Below are 19,982 nucleotides of genomic sequence, written 5' to 3'. Positions count from 1 at the left end.
CCAACACGCCTCACCAACTCACCACCCCACACACCACTCACCCACTCACGACTCCACAGGCCTCCGCTAGGACACCACTCCAAACACCGTGCCGAGACCCAATGCGGGACTCACCCACATTGGCACGCGTCCTGCCATCATCAAGTGCGGACCCATCGCACCGCACGGCTCCCACGTCGCCTCAAATGGAACACCGCGCGGCACTTCGACTCTCGCCGAGGCCACGGAGACTCACGCAACCAGCCCGTGCAAGGGGCAGCAGCAGCAGGATGACAAGCGGCAAGTCTTTTTTTGTGACTTATTCAGAAGCCACACTGAGTCACACGACTCTTTTTGAGGAGGGATCCTGCCAGTGGGTTCTTGCTCTGCGATATTTTCATACAATGAATGAGCGGTTTATACTTGTGGGGAGGAAAATAGAACACTCGTGAGAAAACCCGCACGTGACGCAAGGGAGCAACACTCGATCCCCGTGCAGATGGTGATGGCAGTTTCTCAAGATTTGTGCGATCCACCTACCCTCGCCTCCAATGTTGGATTCCAGGCGTGCTACCACCACCACCGCCCGGCTAAGGGGAGACGCAGTCATCGACTTACGAACACAATTCGTTCCTGAGCCATGTTAGTAAGTCCACCGGTTTGTAAGTGGAAAGACCATAATGCAACGTGTTTAAACGCCCATAGGCCAGTGTTGTTAAGTGTTGCGGTTGAACAAGCATTGTTCAGCTTATAAGAACATTGTACATTTTAAGTCGATGTTATTTTGTATATTTCATGTCAGCCGGTTCGTAAGTACGGGTGTTCACGAGTCGAAGACTGCCCGCACTTGAACAGCAGTCTCGGCCAAACATCAGACGCGCGTACAAAACTCTGCGAGGCCTTCAAGACGTGAGCACAGCAAGTTTAGATTTTTATTCACGCATTTCTCTGTGGTGTCCGAGCCCTGACCCCGCCACGTGAACCTATCGACGGCGGCTGTACCCCTCCACCAGCCCCTTCTACACGGCAGCAGGCCAGACAGTTTTTAGTGAAACGGCTGCATCAAAAACAAATCTAATCTACTCAATCTCCTGGTTACACCAGCCCACAGGGGATTATTGTGTCCGTCGTGCAGGGAAGGGCTGGGTGGGGAGGTTGGGGCTGGGTGGGGCTGGGTGGGGAGGGGCTGGTCACCCCGTGGTGCCCTTATAAAACTCAACGTTTAACCTACTCACGCCGGCTTGTGCCCGCCCTCACAGTCGGGCATATTTGCGGAAAACACCACACCGCCGTTGACCCTGGCCATTGACCGAGCAACCCAACGTTCCTACCAGCTCCCTCCGCAGGAATGTGTTAAATTGGCCAGTATCCTGTATAGTTATCACCAGGTAATCATGGGAGATACGATGGTTTTGGAAGGCCTTCATCCAGCGGGGGATAGACCTTGGCTGATTATGCTGAGAGCGAGGACGATTGACTCGTTGAGTACAACTCTGTTGAAGGGGGGTGAAGCAATGCAGAGCACATGCGATATACGGTCGGAACAAACTCATACAGGATGATGCCATTAACGCAGACATTCTGAATGCAAAGCAACAATAATTTACAAATGTTAAAAGGCGCATTTCATCCGTAAATCTCAATGCGCCCAAATGGTAAAAACAAAACCCACAATTGTAACGTACACAACATAATTTAATACACCAGTGGGACAACAAGTTTCGAGCGGTTTATATCGGTGACAAGAACCAATTCTCGTACGGGACTGAGTGCGATGCGAATCATACGAAACGCACACTAAAGAGTAACACATCTAACGTGTGTGCGTGTATACACCAGGGACGTGCGGTCAGGGCAGGCAGGGCAGGCACAGCATCACCTGCCGTACTCCAAAGGAAATAGCTGTTACGAAAAGTAAAAAATAATACACAGAAAATTAAGATTTTTCCACTGATCTGTGTTATGAATGTCATTTCTGTACGATTCCAATAATTTTTATAGTCAAAATCGCCAAATTTGCGGAGCTCCGCTGCAAATACAGGAAGAGACGATAGGTGAGGCAGCGACGAGCTCAGCCTCCCCTCTGATTGCGCAACCACTCAGAAACTGGATGGAGCGCGGGCAATAAGCGCGTGCCTGTTACTATCTCTGTGTGTCACCAATGTAATGTTTGTAGACCCCTTAATTTCATGTCCTCGCCTTCCATACTCCAGGTAACTTATTTCACGTACGTGTATACATATGTTTAGGCTCGCTGGTCTCGTCATGAAACTGCAATGAAAAAGCACCAGGGGAGGCAGCTATCACACCTGCCTCAGTGAGGGGGCATGTCTAACACGCCCCCTCTGAGGCCACGCCTCACCGCACGTCACGTGTTGTGGGGAGCGGTGGTGTAGTGGTTAGCACTATGCTGCATTACAAACCTGGCGACCCGGGTTCGATTCCCGCTCACGGCCAACACCGGTGACGATCATCTGAACCGTTCCTGGGCCTCCCCTACGTGGACTCAACCTCAAATGTGTACCTGGTGAGATACGTAAACATCGCCACTGGGGAGACAAAGGCGGCCGGGCGTGGTGTTGGCCACCTACCCTCTCGTGTGCCGTGCCGCCCTTCATAGGTGCTCGCTAACAGCACTTGCCCCTACAGTCTGTCAAGGCTATACGGAGGCTCTTTTCTTTGACACGTGTCGTCACGTGTCTGTCGTGTCGATTAAAACCCCCCGGGACACCCTTGCCAACGAGACGTGTCCATCTCGAGGGGTTTATGCAGCCGAAATAGTTCAATAAATATAATAAATAGTCCTAGCCCGACCCCCCCCCCCCCCACGACGCTTTTAAATATAATACGAAGCCACCAGGGTGCTCGAAGCGACCTCAGGCGATCACGATTCAGTAGCACGATCACGATTTGTTTACCGAGGGAAACCTCGCCCGAGTCGCACGCCTCGGTGAAGGCTCTGGCAGGAGAGGGTGGCCGATGTTGCTGCTGCGCGCAAACCCAAGCGAAGTAATTTTGCAAGGTGACTTTTCAGCATTGGGACGATGCTTTGGACAATAGCAGTGAGACTGGTTAGGCTGTGTGGGTTTTTGTTGTTTTAGCTTAGGGGTCGGGCACAGTTGGGACATTGCGTCTCATTCTCGTGTCCGACTGCCTGCCACTCTCGTGCACATGACACGAGGCCTAGTCGGTACCCCCCTCGCGAGGCCATGCCAATGTAGGCTGAACCTCTTTCGCACCATACAGAGCCAGCCATGCTAATCGGAGGTGAGGAGACACGGGTGAGTGAGGGGATGAGTGAGGGGGTGGGTGAGGGGGTGGGTAGGTGAGGTGGTGGATGAAGGTAGGTGAGTGGGTGGGTGAGCGAGGTGGTGAGTGGGTGAGTGAGGGGGTGAGTGAGTGGGTGAGGTGAGTGAGGGGGTGGTTGAGGGGGTGGGTAGGTGAGTGAGGTGGTGAGTGGGTGAGTGGTGAGGGGTGAGTGGGCGAGTGAGTGAGGTGGCGAGTGGGTGGGTGAGGGGTGAGTGGGTGGGTGAGGGGCGAGTGAGGTGAGTGAGGGGGTGAGTGAGTGGGTGAGTGAGTGGGTGAGTGAGGAGAAACGGCTGTACGAATGCGATGGAGACGCTGCTGCTGTCTGCTCGTCTATTCTGCCCCGGAGATTCAGCACTGAACGGCCGTCTCTCCGTGACAGCGCACTTGCTTTTGCACAGATTTCTTTTTCCATTCGGGATACCCCCTCGTACCGCCCCCCTCCTCCTCCCTCCCTCCGTCTCATTCAAGGTGCAGGGGGGGTTCCTCCAGGAGCCAGCAGACGAGGTGCAGTGCTGGGGCTCGTGGTACAGCTGGGGTTGGTGTCTAATCTCGAGTTTTACTGGTAGGAACCTCCTGGTTACACCAGCCCACAGGGGATTATTGTGTCCGTCCGTCGTGCAGGGAGAGCCGGGGTGGGGAGGGTGGGCTGGGTGGGGAGGGGCTGGTCACCCCGTGGTGCCCTTATAAAACTCAACGTTTAACCTACTCACACCAGCTTGTGCCCGCCCTCACAGTCGGGCATATTTGTGGAATACACCACGCCGCCGTTGACCCTGGCCATTGACCGAACATCCCGACGTTCCTACCAGCTCCCTCCGCAGGAATGTGTTATCAGTGTTCTGAACGAGGACATTGAACTTCTCACCACCCAGCCTTGAGTGTTTCGTACGGACCAGACACGGCAGCTATGATCACTAGGACACGGGTCACACGCTACGAGTAGAAAAAACGCACTTCAGGCATCACTCACAGTCTCGCACGGAGCCGCCAGTCAACGCAGGGCATCGCCTGCTCGGTAAAAACAACAAACACCATCACAGCACTGCCACGGCCTACAGCTACTACTACTGCTACGCCTCATTGACAGCGGCCGAGCGGAAACCTCGACCACGGACTACCGCGTCGCATTCCCTCAGACACCCAACGATCATCTTCACAAAGTGCTACGTCGATAAACACGGGACAAGCAACACGGACGACGGAAAGTGCACGTGAGGTTACATTTTGATTGCAGTCAGGGAGGGTTGTATTCCCGCCCCCCTCATCTCAATCTGGGAGTCTTTAACCCAGCAGTGGATTGAGCATGGCCGATTGCTGATGGGATCTCATCTCCTACCGCCGCCTGCACCACGCACGATACTGTGGGAAGACCACAGCGTACACCGCACAGCGTGTGCGCTTGTGAATTTAAATTGCCGAGGTTTCAGCACGGAGCCGATACGGTTGAGAATCCTGGGTTCGGGTCTAGATTTCAACAGCCTCAGCCTGGTCAACAATGACTGCAAAAAAAACCGATTGCATTAAATTAGTTTTTTCTCTCTGGGCTGAATTCCATCTCTTGACCGTCATGCAAAAAACATCTCTAAAGCAGAGCGTGCGGGGAGATGCAGTGCTGCCCCAGTGTGGGTTAAGAGGTCACGTGAAAGTATCACCTTCCTCGGACCGTTCTCACGATGCCCTGCTCTGCGACAATTCCAAATCGGAAAATCGTCATCTCACGACATGATGTGGATAGTGGCTGATAGCACGAGTGGAGATGAGGGCAAAGGAATTCAGACGCACGAATTCTCGCTGGCCTAGCAGAGGACAGACGGCCGATAGGCCTGCTTAGTGCTATGTACACCTGGGCTGCTATGGCAGAGGAATTTGCTGTTCAATTTGGTCTCGGAGACAACAGAGGATGACCAGCTGTTCAACTCGACGGCAACTCAAGAGATTGCATTGACGGTCGTGTACAACCGTGGCGCTGCAAAGCTGCATGCACATCCGAACGATCCGTTGCGCAACCGATCGCACTTTAAATCGTGCAACCTAAATCACCTGGAACTGCTCTGTCCACACCTGGGCGAGCAGTTGCGCAACAAGGACGTGTCATGCCGTGTCCCCTACAGCCCTGTTCGCAAGCGCGCCGAGCAGACCGCCACTTGCAAGCAGAATCTGTTTCGGCTGCAAGCGGCCGGTAGCGCAAACCCGCTCGCAACTGGCAACAGGGATGCCCAAACATTAGCAATGCAGTTGCATGCAACCGAGTTACGCAACAGATGGGTCAGGTGTGGAAGCGCTGTCACAAGACGCAGCCTCGCTGCGGGGAAGTGGGGGGGGGTGTTGGGACCGGCGCGTGAGCTCCACAGTGGCCCACGCCAGCCAGCCGCTGCCTCACGACCTCCCCCTACAGCTCGTCTTTCGAGTGCAAGTCCTCCTCCTTAACCTCATCTTTCTCCTCCTCCTCCACCTCCTCCACCTCCTCCTCTTCCTTCTCGTCGTCATCTTCGTCATCGTCCTCCTCCTCCTCGCTGTCCTCGGCGGGGTCAGGGTCCCGCTTGCTGGGGGTCGCGTCCCCCTCGTCGCCGCCATCGTCGTTGTCACCGTCTTCGCGCTTCCTTCTCTCCTCCTTCATCTTTCTCTCCGCGTCCTGGCGAAGACGAGGACGATGAGATGGGTTCAGTTTTGTTCGCATCATTCACAGACACCGATGGGCTTGAATAACGGGCCGCACGTACCGCTCAACAAGACAGGCTGAGGGCACCGTCCACGTGAGCAAGTACATTTGCTATTTGCGCAATTTATATTGCCGGCCAGGTATGCGCAGCACCTCCGATCAGCTTCCCCCACACCTCCGATTAGCACGGTTGGCTACGTACGGTGCGAAAGAAGTTCAACAAACATACACACAGCGAACGGCTCAAAATCGTAAGGCAGTGAAAAAGAACCCTCATTGAGGGATCGACTCTGCACATGGATTTGGTGGCTCCTCACCCACCTTGGTGAGCCCCCAGGTCTTCTTGGCAACCTCCTCCGCGTATTCCTCATCGTCGGTGACGAGGAAGTTGTCGAATATCGTGCCCGACTTCACCTGCACAGTCGCCGTGTACACGCACACACACACACACACGTGTAACACATTCCTGCGGAGGGAGCTGGTAGGAACGTTGGTTTGCTCGGTCAATGGCCAGGGTCAACGGCGGCGTGGTGTATTCCGCAACTGTGAGGGCGGGTACAAGCCGGCGTGAGTAGGTTAAACGTTGAGTTTTATAAGGGCACACGGGGTAACCAGCCCCTCCCAACCCAGCCCCACCCCTCCCCCCACCCAGCCCCACTCTCCCCCTCCCCTCCCCGCCCCACCCAGCCCCTCCCCACCCTCCCCTCTCCACCCAGCCCCACCCCTCCCATGCACGACGGACACAATAATCCCCTGTGGGCTGGTGTAACCAGGAGGTTCCAACCAGTAAAAGATCCCCCATATAGCCTTAACAGACTGTTGGGGCAAGTGCTGTTAGCAAGCTCGGCACACGAGGGGGTGGGTGGCCAACACCACGCCCAGCCGCCTTTGTCTCCCCAGTAGCGACATTCACACACCGCACCGGGCACTCATCTGAGGCCGAGTTGACCTAGGGGAGGCCCATGACCGGTGCAGATAATCGCCACCGGTGGTGGTCGTGAGCGGGAATTGACCTGGGCTCGCCGGGTTCGTAGCGCAGCGTAGCGCTAACGGTTGCGCGTGCGGACGTGGGGGGGGGGGGCGGTATTGGTCTCACCTGCCAGAGGTCGAGACCCAGCACCCCGATGTTGTCAAAATAGTAAATGTTGGGGTCGGACGCGAAGTCCGGGTTGTCGACCTTGGGGTGGACCCACGTGCCCTTGTAGTCCGGGTTGCTGATCTGCTTGGGTTTCCACTCGCTCTGCGAAACGGGGCAGTCGGACCGTCGGCTACGCACCGGTGGCACGCACCACGCTGCAACACGCCATTCGTGCCAGGCCACTCGCACCAGCGCACCGCCACGCAAATCACACCACTCACACCGCACCGTACGCACCCTAACGACATCACACCATGGTGGTATTAATGGTAGCAGTGGTGGTAATGGCGGCAATGGTGAAAGTGGTGGTGGTGATGGTAGTGGTGGTAGCAGTTGTGGTGAAGGTGGCGGTGGATGATGCGCACACCTTAAAGTCGGGGTTCTCCACCATGGGCGGTTCCCACTCCCCGTCCATTTCGTCGTCCCAATCGTCCGGCTTCTTGGCGTCGGGGTCAGGGATGTGCTCCGGCTGGTCCCAATCCTGCAAAAGATCGGGGGCAGAAGAACAAATTAGTTAAATGCCGCGAGAGGGAAGACGGGAGATGGGAGGTAACAGGAGGAGATACAAACAAGAAGAGAGAAGAACACAGCAGGGGATGGGAGATGTTCGTTGAGATGGGTAGACACAAGAGTGGACTGCAGGACACAGGAGGCAGAGAGACACGTGGAGACACGGCAGGGAGCGGGAGGAGATTGGTAGGAGGGGGGGGTGATGCCGCTCCTGGGTGAGCGACCTCGGGCTTGGTGTCGTGGGGGTCGTCAATGGAGGGCCGCTCATCCCAGTCGTCGGGGCGCACGGCCGCCGGGTCCTCGACCCTCCGTGGGGGCAGCACGGCCCAGTCGTCCTCGAGGCTGCCCGACTCCACGCGATCGCCGTCGATCTTCACCTCGTACGTCTGGTCCGGCCGCAGGACCAGCGTGTAGAGGTGCGTGAACTCGTCGTCCTGCGTGCGCCGCCCCCCCCACACACAGGCACAAGCGCGCGCGGGTCAGTGAACGCGACGTCACGCGCACGCGCCGCGTGGTACGTTGAAGCGTGCGCCGGCGAGCAAATGCAGCGTCCGTGTACGCAAACAACGACACAATTCACCGTCGCGATTCAATTAAGGAATCAATTCTCGTTGGTTTTGTTTCTCAACACCTATTTTGGTCTCATTTGCACGGTTTTGTGCTTTTAATTTGCCTAAATGTAAAGTTAACTTGACTGTGCACGTACAGTTCTTTTGTCAATCCCCATATGGTGCCCATCGTAGGGAGCGATTCGTCTATCGTTCACCACGCTGGTCAGTGAAGTTTGGTGCACGCTGGGAGCATAGACGCAGGAGCAACGTACAGTACAACAACAAGTTCTGCTAAACTGCCCTCTGATACAAAACCTTTCCAGCATGGCGGTTATCGACCAACGTGCTATCTGGCCTCGACTCCATTGAGCTTCCGGATGATATAGTCAGAGACGAGCTTATTTGTTCATCCGGATGAATTTTGCCGGATCAGCCCTTGTAATGGAAACCGAGCCATTGCCGACATGCAGCGGTGTCCATTAGGGTCTGCTCACCCTGCAGCGGATGTCCTTGTTGATGAGGTGGTTCTTGCCCTTGTAGTTGATGATCACGTGCACCTTCTTCGTGCCCGGCCCACAGATGTCCGGGCCTTTGGCGACGAGACAAACAACGGCATCACACTTTAGCGAGCGCCGCGCTTGCTGCGACTCATCCGCTGCAACGATCCGATGGATCTTTGTCACTATTCGGGGTCACGAATCGTCGTTTCGTTTAGGCTTGTGGCGTGCCCGTAGAATGATGCGGCTGCTCGCAAGGTTTTCACCAGGCACGGAAGGATTCACCGTCAATTCGATGATGATTCATTGGCACAGATGTAACATTTAAGATGAAAGACCCCGATGCGCTATGAAGCTGGTGTCCAGCCCATGCTGAGGTTGGCAATGGTGGAAAATTACAGAGGAAGTTATGCAGTTATAGAAATGAAACAATCACACGTCAACTCAATAACACATGAACTCGAACAAAGCAACAGAATATATTTTCGGTTTGACGCCAAGATCGAATTGTTTTGTCTCGTTTGTACCGTCTGCCTTATTCTTTATTTTTAGTCTCGTTACCTTCGAAACATATTAATTTTCTTACATATGTTCAGAGATCATAATTGAGCCTTCGATGGTGTGTGTAGTGAGTTTCAGAATCGCTATCTTAAATAAGGACAGGGCAATTTTCATTCGAATAATACGCTCGTTTACGTTCCGCAACTTATTTTTTTCAATGGAAACCCAGAGATCCGTTACATTTTCTCCAAATAAGAAATCCGCCGGGCCACCAGCGTCCTCACCGAACATGAGGTAGTATCGCGAGTCGCCGTGCATGTCCTGCTGGTCGAGGTCTGCGGGGAAAAGCTTGACGTAGCCGCCGCCGCAGTCGATGTCCTGCTCGTGCTTGACGCTGAACTGCAGCACGAGCGTGCGGCCCTTGTTGCTGAAGGGCGGGAACGCGGCGGAGACGGCGTAGAAGCGCACGTCCTGGCTCGTCTGCAGGCCTGCAAGGGCGGCGCATGCGCGGCGAGTTACGACTCACGACATATTGAGGGTCGTAGTTCGATTCAAGAATGTATTCTTTCGGTGTTGTTTTTACCGCCTCACGTTCAGCTTGTCTTTATTTGTGATGACGACGGTAATGCCGATGATGAACATGGCAACGATGGTGGCGATGATGTGACGATGGCGATGAACGTGACGACCAGGCCCCATGCAGCACTCAAACCTTTGTCTCTCTCTGCGTCGCCATAGAAGGCACCGGCTGAGAGCCTCATTTTTCCATAGTCGGACTTGTGTTGGGACTCTACCCAGCGGGACTGCCATCCCTCTGCATGCGCAACACACACACACACGCGCATCCACATCACCATCATCATCATCAGCGCGTGGCCAATAACAATGCTGGATAAAGGCCTCCTCCCCTAGGCTCTCTCATGGTTTCGCGACGTTGCAATCCACCCAGCAGCACCTGCCCACATAAGCTCATTGAATCTTGATTTGAAGCTTTCGTGACTGCAGGAATCCATACTCTTTGGTTCTCTCGGTAAGGTCACGTAGTTATATTTTATTTTCTACCTACGTAACTTTACCGAAAGCTCATTTAATTCGCTCGATCTCTCTCGGTCGTCACTTGCATCCCGTTGGCTGGGCCGCTCGCCGTAATTCTCGACCACGACGGTCAAGTAAAGACGGAAACTCCGACGGGTTGAAAAGACTCTTGACTCGGTGGCGTACATTTAGCGATCATTCCCACCCACGGCGAGAGCTTTGGCAGGAGCCTCTTGATAATAAGTGATATTTTAGAAAACTAAAAAAAAAACACGCTTTAATGAAATGTACCGTACTAGTAATGGAAGAACTCCACGACTCCAGGAAGTGGCCCCGAAGCTTGCCATAACGTAAGGGGACCGAGGACAATTAGACCCAAGCCGAAACATAACATATAAAAAAAAATGTTTAAAAATATATCTTTTTATTTTTAATGATAGAATATAGTATTGTCATCAGTATGACATAAGTATACCAAGTTTGCAGTCGATACCACATTAGGAAGTGGGTTAGAATTGAGTTACAAGATTTGAGGATACAACAGAGTGAGTGAGTTAATAAAACAGCGTGTAATGATAAAAAAGAGAGGGCTTTTCTGGATAAACAAGCGAAATAATAGTGGCATTAAAATACACTGTACACCATTGGAACCTCCTTTGCCAGTAGCAAAATATGATAATTCTGGCAACAAAACTGACACCTTTTTTACAAGGAGTCATGTTTGCATTGACCACAATACCTGCGGTCGGAATGCAAACAAAAACCACAACTCTGATAATGTGTGAACTGTCCTTGAAATTGATTGGTCCACACCCGAGACAGCTTTTCTTAGAGCCTAGTCTCACATGGTGTTGGATCAGATGACGCCAAAAGGCGCACAACTCAAAGACAATGCACCATCAGAGTATGAGAGCTCGGGGTGAAGCATTTACACCATTGGAACCTCCTTTGCCAGTACTCTGATGGTGCATTGTCTTTGAGTTGTGCACCTTTTGGCGTCATCTGGTCCAACACCATGTGAGACTGGGCTCTAAGAAAAGCTGTCTCGGGTGTGGACCAATCAATTTCAAGGACAGTTCACACATTATCAGAGTTGTGTTTTTTGTTTGCATTCCGACCGCAGGTATTGTGGTCAATGCAAACATGACTCCTTGTAAAAAAAGGTGTCAGTTTTGTTTCCAGATAAAAGGGTAAAAAACCAATTACCATACACTGTACAGGTACTATGCTGTATTTGAGTGTACAATAAGAAACACAACACGGGCCAAATCTTCTCCAATGGCCTAAAATGCTTCGTGTAAACTACCCAATTTATAAACGACATTATTATATCATACAACTCTAATATTGTGCCTCAGTGGGCGATCGCAGGTGAATCAATACGCATATTGATCGAGCACGCTCGTTCACAATTGCGAAGATAAATTTTAATGACGCGTGGACCTGCGTGGAAGAGTAGGCCAATTACTCTCTTAGAGCAGGGCGTGAGTCGGCACTTGCAGGCCTGCGCCTCTAACCCCTCACTAAACCGGGTTAGATAGCGAGAAAACATCGGAATAAACAACAACACAATTTACCAATCACATTTATGATTCCCCGTACGTAGAAGGACGACGTAAACTGCTAAGGAATAACAACAATAAGAACAATAATAATTGTTGTTATTGTGAGGGGATTCGCTCGGGCCCGTTACATCGCACCTGAGGGGATTTAATTGGCGGGAAAACGACGCCGCCGCCTCGGTCAGCACGCGAACAAAGGGCAGCGAGTTAATCGACGAGCGAACGAAGCTATTTGATAACAATCGATCGGTGACCGAATGAATGAATGGACGGACGGACGAGTGCGTGACGCGATCTCACCGCCGTCGCTGAACCTCTCCTCGAAGAAGACCTCGGCCATTGCCCACGACGCCGTGAGCCACACAGTCAGCGCGGCCTTCATCATCGTCGCCGCCGCCGACGACGACAGTAACACTGAGGGCTGAGAACCACAACAATAATTACAACCACCACCACCAGCAGCAGCAGCAGCAACAACCACCACCACCACCGCCGTCAACCACAAACGCGTGACGGCTGCCGCCACACGGACGGCGCAGATTGGCTGCCGTGGCCCCCAACGACAACGCAGTTGATTTCCCAGCGCGGATAAGCATCGCGATTGGATTTACTAGAGCGGATAAGCGGCGGCCGCGACAAGCGCGTTTTATTTCCCAGCGCGGATAAGCATCGCGATTGAATTTACTGGAGCGGATACGCGGCGGCCGCGACAAGCGCGTTTTATTTCCCAGCGCGGATAAGCATCGCGATTGGATTTACTAGAGCGGATACGCGGCGGCCGCGACAAGCGCGTTTTATTTCCCAGCGCGGATAAGCATCGCGATTGGATTTACTGGAGCGGATACGCGGCGGCCGCGACAAGCGTTTTATTTCCCAGTGCGGATAAGCATCGCGATTGGATTTACTGGAGCGGATACGCGGCGGCCGTGAGACGGCGTTAGATTTACTGGCCCGGATAGGCGACGGCGGTACATTTCCTAGCACGGATAAGCGACGTCTGCAGCAGGACGTGAGGCCTGAGGCCGATTTCGTCCCCGCAAATCGCCGTGCAAGCAGCCGTAGCCACCATTCTGTCATTGGCTCATCGATTACTTTACTCATTGCTTCAGGAGCACATGCGATCGATTTATTATTTCCGGTGTCTTCACTCGATTATCTCCAACTGCTCCGATATTCTACCGACTTCTTCCCTATTCCCAGATTTATTCCTTCATTCAAATATTTCACCGCGCTCCATCGAAACAAAGCCCTATGGGGCCGTCCATAAATGACGTCACGCACATAGGGGGGGGGGTGATAAATGTGACGTCACATGAAAATGCGCAACTTTAAATATAGACACGTTCTACTTAATTAAATGTACTTTAATGTTATCTCCTACAACATCAGAGTGCAGCGCCACATTAAATACGCACTACAATGACAATAGTTTAAAGCGATTTGAAGCGTGTTTTATTTTCAAAATGAAAATATGGTTTTGTGGGGGGGGGGGCAGAGCTTTGTGACGTCATATGAGGGGGCGTCTGACTTTGTGACGCCGTGTGACGAGGGGGGTTGGGGGTCAAAAATCGTCCAAAATCGCGTGACGTCATTTATGGACGGCCCCTATGAAGAGAGAGGCTTGTATCAGATCAGCCATCGCACAGACACCGCATCTCTCGGCCCTTTCACATGCGCCTCTGCGGCCGTCTGGAACGCTCTTCCTTCCGATATTCGGAAGCCAGTGGAGCTACAGAACTTTTAAAATCATCATCATCCAGATGGACGAACTCGTTTCTGCGGAACTCACTTTGTGTCGAGTTTGTTGTCCCTCGCCCGCATCTCCAACAAGTAGGTCAGCTACGTACGGTGCGAAAGAAGCGCAATGGTGGAGCCAGGATTTTCAGGTAGAGGGGGGGACAGCCCCTCCAGCAATGAGAAATGATAGAGGAGTTGTTAGTGAGTGACGACTTGTCCCTGGCTTTTCATTCGACGCGTGTGCGGCGATGGCGCGGCCATCGATTGAGGGTGGAATTGGAGCCGCGTCGTGTGATCGGCATCGCGCTCGCTGCAGCTGCTGACGCCGCCAGGGAATCATATTCTTAGGTTTTTTCGGTAAAGTCACGTAGGTAAAACATCTAAATTAATAAAAATAAAATAAAGATCTTTATTTTATTTTTATTAATTTTGATGTTAATAAAAAATTAATAAAAATAAAATAAAGATCTTTATTTTATTTTTATTAATTTAGATGTTTTACCTACGTGACTTTACCGAAAAAACCTAAGAATTTGAATCCTTGCAGTCACGAAAGCTTCAAATCTAGCCTTCAGGGAAATCGTGGGCTGGACACGCAACTGCGCACTATTCTGTGAGTCGCTTATAGCCGCTTTGCCCTTACTTATTGCCAATTATGGACTCAAGACTATTGTGCTATCATCTCAGTCCCTGGCACGGAGTAATATGCTACACAGTGGCAGTGCGGGTCGCAAAATGCCGATTACTAATAAACCCCAATGATCCGATCTAAATGAGGGGGATTTCGATCGGATCATTGGGGGGGCACTACCACCCCCCACTGGCTCCGCCAGTGACCTACGTGCATCGGAGAAGCGAACGCAAGAAGGCATCATCTTGGCGAAGCGCGGTGCGGACGGCCACGAGAGAGAATGCACTGCAGAGAGAGAGGGGACGCTCACACGTGGGAGACGGAGCGATCGCAATCACCTCGCGTGCCGAAGAGAAGTTGTGCAGCTCTGCGCGTTGGGACTTCTTCCACGCCAGCGTACAGATAATAAACTAACACACAAAAAGGTACGATAAACTAAAAAAATTAAAGTACAATAAACTAACACACAAAAAGGTACGATAAACTAAAAAAATTAAAGTACAATAAACTAACACACAAAAAGGTACAATAAACTAAAAGTACAAAACTAAAGCACAATAAGTAAAATAAACTAAAACACTAAAAAGTTACAATAAACACACAAAAATCAGTCCTCTGAACGGAGACATGGCGACAGGGAGCGGGGGCCTTCATCCCGTACCCACGACGACGATAGTGACACGCTTGTCCTCAGTGACCAGCTTGTCCTCACAGAGTGACCAGCTTGTCCTCACAGAGTGACCAGCTTGTCCTCACAGAGTGACCAGCTTGTCCTCACAGAGTGACCAGCTTGTCCTCACAGAGTGACCAGCTTGTCCTCACAGAGTGACCAGCTTGTCCTCACAGAGTGACCAGCTTGTCCTCACAGAGTGACCAGCTTGTCCTCACAGAGTGACCAGCTTGTCCTCACAGAGTGACCAGCTTGTCCTCACAGAGTGACCAGCTTGTCCTCACAGAGTGACCAGCTTGTCCTCACAGAGTGACCAGCTTGTCCTCACAGAGTGACCAGAGTGTCCTCACAGAGTGACCAGCTTGTCCTCACAGAGTGACCGCTTGTCCTCACAGATGTGACCAGCTTGTCTCACAGAGTGACCAGCTGTCCTCACAGAGTACCAGCTTGTCCTCACAGAGTGGACCAGCTTGTCCTCACAGAGGACCAGCTTAGCTTGTCCACAGAGTGACCAGAACGCTCGTCACCCGCAGCGCGATGTGCGCACACCGAATGAGAGACACGTAGCATCTCGGTGAAACGACCCCAATGCTTTAATACAAAACCGCAGGCGTTGTGGGTACCCGGTGCTCCATCGCGGCACAAGACCCATCGCGCCCCCCCTCACGGCCACGCGCACCCCCACAACCCACCTCCGTCTCGCAAACCACCCCACTGGGCACAAACGCACGCACGCAGTAGCCAGGCCGTGGGCCACATCGAAAATTGGTACCACCCAATGCGCCTTTTTAACTAAACAATGTCAAGTACGAATATTTGTTTTATTTTACCAGGTAAGGCCCCACTGAGCTATTTTTCAGAAGCGACCTCGTCCATCACAAATTACAGCTCAACGCAGCGGCTCATCTCCTGGACATTTACAGCGGTCACATAGTCCCAACGCATGTCGATTCTGAACGCGGGCGGAAAAAACCGGTGGACCCGGAGACAAATCCCCACGGCCAAGGGGTGAGAGAACATCCAAACTCCAAATATACAGCAGGCGTCAAGGTCGGGATCGAACCCACAGACTTCTGTATACCAGGCGAGGTAGCTAACATCTCCTAGCCACCGTGGCGCCATGCGTGCCAACACACGACGCAGCGCGCTCCAAATGGCAGAAACGATCACTCGGCAAACCCCGCTCGTCCAGGGTGAGGGTTGGATTCTCGTCCCTGAACATTTCATGCACAGAGACGTTAATTTTTGTACAAAATCTCACCGCCTCCCGAAAAAAAAACTGTCGTTGAAATGGTGGGCGTACGTGTGGGTAGATATGTGGTTGCACCTGTGTGTTGGTGGATTCGTCACTATGTCTGGATTTGTGTGTGTAATGTGTGTGGACATGTAGTGGTGGATGTGTGTGGGTTGTGTTTTGGGGAACAGCAGTGGAGTGGTTAGCGCACTCCACAAACAAAACCTGCAACCCGCGTTAGATTCCCGCTCACGGCCAATATCAGTGGCGGATACCTGAACCGGTGCTGGTCCTCCCCTAGGTCAACTCAGCTTTAAATGAGTACCTGGTGCAATGTGTTAACAATGATCGGAACCGGGGAGACAAAATGCGGCCGGGCGTGTTATTGGCCACCCGCCCACCTCATGTGCCGTGCCGGTCTTATTCGGTACTAACTGAACTTGCCCCGGTCTGAGAAGGCTTCATGGGGGGATGTTAGTGTGTGTGCGATTCTCCGTCGGGCTGCCCGTGCACAGGCCCGTGGTGTCGTGACCATGTCCACGCGTTCCACCTCCTCACTCCTTCACCTCCTCACTCCTCCACCTCCTCACTCCTCCACCTCCTCACTCCTTCACCTCCTCACTCCTTCACCTCCGCTTCCGTGGTTGGAGTAGGGGGGGCGGTAGCTGCAACGGCACAAGAGATAAACGTTACGCGCGCAGCGCGGATGACGCCAACACCTCGGTGATCGACAAATGAAAACTAAATATATTGTTACGTGAATAATGGAAGATTGCTGATCACAGACCCAAAAGCCCAAAACGCAAAGCGGTCAGCGACAAGCGGCACCATTAAAGTTGCAGGAGAACGGAGTCAATACGATTCCTGAATACCGAAAAACGAATTTTCAAGTGGAGTAGTACAGGGTAAGAAGCAGAAAGATCAGCGAGGTGACCTGCAGTGTGGTGAGCGTGGGCGAGCGAGTGGGTGAGTGTGTTGTGACGTGCAGTGTGGTGAGCGTGGGTGAGTGAGTGGGTGAGTGTGTTGTGACCTGCAGTGTGGTGAGCATGGGTGAGCGAGTGGGTGAGTGTGTTGTGACCTGCAGTGTGGTGAGTGTGGGCGAGCGAGTGGGTGAGGGTGTTGTGACATGCACCGTGTTGGTGGTAAATGCACCGTGGATCGAGACGAAACTAAGTCGTTGCTGCTTGGCTCAACATGGGGGGAGGAATCGAAGCGCGGACACTAACACAAGACAAACTACGCAAAGCTTGGGGGTCCTGGGCGTAAGGCTGAATTCTAATCGAAGCGCGGATCGCGGACCGGTAACCCAGCAGCCGCCCCTCCCGCCCCTCCCTCCCGCCCCGCGCCGCTACGTACGGTCGTCGACGCGAGCCTTCATGCGCGCGATGAAAGTGCTGCTCTTGCTGCGCCGGAAGCTCTCGAAGGGGTCATCGAGGGGGATGCCTACGCCCTTGTACTGGTCCCAGCGGTCCCGAATGTCCCCGCCCTTTATGGGGTCCTGGATGCCCTGCTCGTTGGCGCCCAGGCCACCGGCCCCGCTCCAGCCTGCGCCGCGCACACGGACACACAAGAACAAAGATCCCCCCCCCCTCCGTATAGCCTCAACAAAGTGATGATGAACGAGCAGCTACTGTGGCCGGCACGGCGCGCGAGGGGGGGGGGGGGGGTGGCCAGCGCCACGCCCGGTCGCTCAACATCCCACGACTCGCATGGGAAAGTTCAGAGGAGGCTCCTCATCCAGCAGTGGATTGATACTTGGCTTTCATGATACTATATTTGCTCACCGGTCAAGGTCCAAGGGACGCACGGGCTGCTGGGATACGTATAAAGTGACGATGTTGCGACGGGCGCTCACCCATCTTGAGCATGAGTTGCCGCCCCTTGTTCTCCTCGTTGATCCGGTGGTCGGGATGCACGTGGCCACCGCCCAATCCAGACGCCTGCGACCTGCGGGGGGGAGGGGGGGCGGCACACACAGCGCCACGTCACGCTACCGTCAAGCAAGCGCAGCTTTCACGTCACTGGCGTGTGTCGGCGTCGTCTTGGCCTTCTGGATCCCACTGGGACTCGGGGTGCTGCTGCCCCACCTGCCCCGGGGGACTGCCCCGGTAACTCATCGACGCTGCCCCGGTAACTCATCGACGCTGCCCCGAGACTCATCGTGCAGAGTGGACAGCAAGGGCAGCTCTGTCGTTACGGCTAGAGGGGATTGTGGGTATCACGAGCGCACGGGCAACACGGATGTGCGTGGTCATTAAGTCACAAGTGTGTGTTGGCAAGGGTGTCACAGGTGTAGAGGGTCACGAGGTATCACGTGTACTCGGGGAGTCACAGGTGTGCGATCATGAGCGAGCAGCTACGTCTGAGTAGGGTCGTGAGGTCACAGGTCACGTGCATGCGGGAGGGGGGGTCACACGGGGTAACGGCTACGGAGGGTCACCAACTCACAGCCGCGGGGAGTCACGAGGTTACAGCTAGCCACAGGAGGTCACAGCTAGCCACAGGAGGTCACGGCCGCGTGGGGGTCACTAGGTCACAGGTGTGCAAGGTGAGCGAGCGACGCACGGAGGAGTCTTGCTGCGGGAGCGCTCCGAGCGATCCCGCGGGCGGCGAGGGGAGGCGGCAGCGGCGCGCGGCGAGGCGGAGCGAGACCTCCGGCGGTAGCGCGGGGACCTCGAGCGCGATCTACTGTAGCTCCGTCGCCTGCGGAATGGGAGAAGCGCGGCACGTTCCGTCAAGCTGCGACGACCGGCGTGGCGGGAGTGTGGCGTGTGCGGAGGTGGAATGGGCACGACGGTTCACCACCAACGCTACCACCCACCCCAGCGATTCGATGGCTTGTCACGACTCAAGGCCGTGGCATCGACGGAATCAACGATTATTAGTGTCGTTTCTCGTTGGTTGACGTTGCTTGTTTTTCCGTCGAGTGTACAGATTAGCTTACATGCTAATTTATCACTTTAACATCATGCTAATCTCACATTATCATAGCTACTTCTATGCTAAATTCCTCTGTTGATATGTAAACTCCTTTGTCAAGGCGCTCTGCTCCTCCACCCAGCTTAAATACGCTGCCAAGCTTAGCAGTGTTCATTGGAGCGCTGTCTTTCCGAACAGCTCTGTTTCTTCACCTGAGGACGGCTGCTTGCGTTGTGGCCGAAACGTTGTGAGAATTTTAATTGATTATGTTTTATTTTTATTACTTTATTATTTCCCTTCTACGTGACTTTACCGAAAGAACCAAGAAGATGAATCCCCGCAGTCACGAAAGGCTGGTAGGAACGAATAACCAAAGAATATAAACATAATGTATTATTACACTTGTTTAGCCAGGAAAGCCCCACTGAGTCTAAAGGTTTTTTGTAGGGTCCTGCCAAGTGTTTGCAGTAGGGGGCGATGTTGCTACACCTAATCGGACGATACGAAGGGAGAGTTTGAGGCCTAGTTCTAGGCTTTAGGCCTAGCTGTAGGCTTTATGCCGCCGTGAGTTAATTTTAAATTTTAATGTTTTTATTATTTATGTAAAAGCTTTAAATTTAAATGTTTCTATTTAAAAGCATCAGGGAATGTAACATTGTTAAACATTAACTCCCTTGCACACACGCGGGGGTACGATACGAAGGGAGAGTTTGAGGGCGTAGTTTGAGGCTTTAGGCCTAGCTGTAGGCTTTATGGCGCTGTGAGTTAAATTTTAATTTAAATGTTTTAATTAAAAGCTATCTGAGGGAATTATAAGGGAATGTTACACTTGTTTAGCCAGGAAAGCGTCACTGAGTCTAAAGGTTTTTGTAGGGTCATGCCAAGTGTTTGCAGTAGGGGGCGATGTTGCTACACGGACGGACGGACAAACGGACGGACGATATAATCTATTGTAGGCTGGTCCACTTCGTTCATACCAGTATAAATATCTCAGCATATCAATTGCAGACAATGCTCAGTGTACCGAGCTGAAGATCCAATTGTAATCAA

The 19,982-nt window shown here is 53.0% G+C and overlaps 3 protein-coding genes across 6 annotated transcripts in view; all 3 read right to left on the bottom strand.

Moving 5' to 3' along the window:
• Positions 1-889: 889 nt before the first annotated feature.
• LOC133359046 (calreticulin-like) lies at positions 890-12,289 on the bottom strand. The gene is made up of 9 exons (XM_061577422.1): positions 12,042-12,289; positions 9,857-9,958; positions 9,429-9,632; positions 8,641-8,735; positions 7,820-8,029; positions 7,453-7,566; positions 7,044-7,187; positions 6,269-6,361; positions 890-5,920 (listed from the first exon to the last, which is right to left on the bottom strand). The coding sequence occupies exons 1-9, from the start codon at positions 12,124-12,126 to the stop codon at positions 5,678-5,680; spliced, it is 1,290 nt and encodes a 429-aa protein (XP_061433406.1). The 5' UTR covers positions 12,127-12,289; the 3' UTR covers positions 890-5,677.
• A 3,116-nt stretch (positions 12,290-15,405) lies between these two features.
• CHERP (calcium homeostasis endoplasmic reticulum protein) overlaps positions 15,406-19,982 on the bottom strand; it is a 40,456-nt gene continuing 35,879 nt past the window's right edge. The window contains exons 18-22 of one of the 4 annotated variants that reach the window (XM_061577437.1): positions 18,579-18,716; positions 17,869-17,960; positions 17,370-17,558; positions 16,596-16,678; positions 15,406-16,563 (exon numbers count right to left, since the gene is read on the bottom strand). In XM_061577437.1, coding sequence (XP_061433421.1) covers positions 16,632-16,678; positions 17,370-17,558; positions 17,869-17,960; positions 18,579-18,716 — 466 coding nt within the window. In that variant the 3' untranslated portion in view covers positions 15,406-16,563; positions 16,596-16,631. The other 3 variants (XM_061577433.1, XM_061577435.1, XM_061577436.1) reach the window with 3 other exon arrangements.
• Positions 18,748-19,982, bottom strand: part of LOC133358979 (calreticulin-like) — a 15,106-nt gene continuing 13,871 nt past the window's right edge. Inside the window, 1 exon segment of the mRNA XM_061577359.1 lies at positions 18,748-18,752. Coding sequence (XP_061433343.1) covers positions 18,748-18,752 — 5 coding nt within the window.

Source organism: Lethenteron reissneri, chromosome 64, assembly GCF_015708825.2.
Source record: "Lethenteron reissneri isolate LAM-NWPU_2019-01 chromosome 64, ASM1570882v1, whole genome shotgun sequence".
Classification (NCBI taxonomy): domain Eukaryota; kingdom Metazoa; phylum Chordata; class Hyperoartia; order Petromyzontiformes; family Petromyzontidae; genus Lethenteron; species Lethenteron reissneri.
The sequence above is the reverse complement of the archived record's forward strand: the minus strand, read 5'-3'. Positions and strand labels throughout refer to the sequence as shown.

Coding starts and splice junctions, on each gene's coding strand:
- LOC133359046 (XM_061577422.1), bottom strand. CDS start 12,126: ATGATGAAGGCCGCGCTGACTGTGTGGCTCACGGCGTCGTGGGCAATG. Junction 7,188..7,452: donor TGGAGAACCCCGACTTTAAG/GTGTGCGCATCA, acceptor CCCGTTTCGCAG/AGCGAGTGGAAACCCAAGCA. Junction 6,362..7,043: donor TGGGTCTCGACCTCTGGCAG/GTGAGACCAATA, acceptor GCGACTGTGCAG/GTGAAGTCGGGCACGATATT.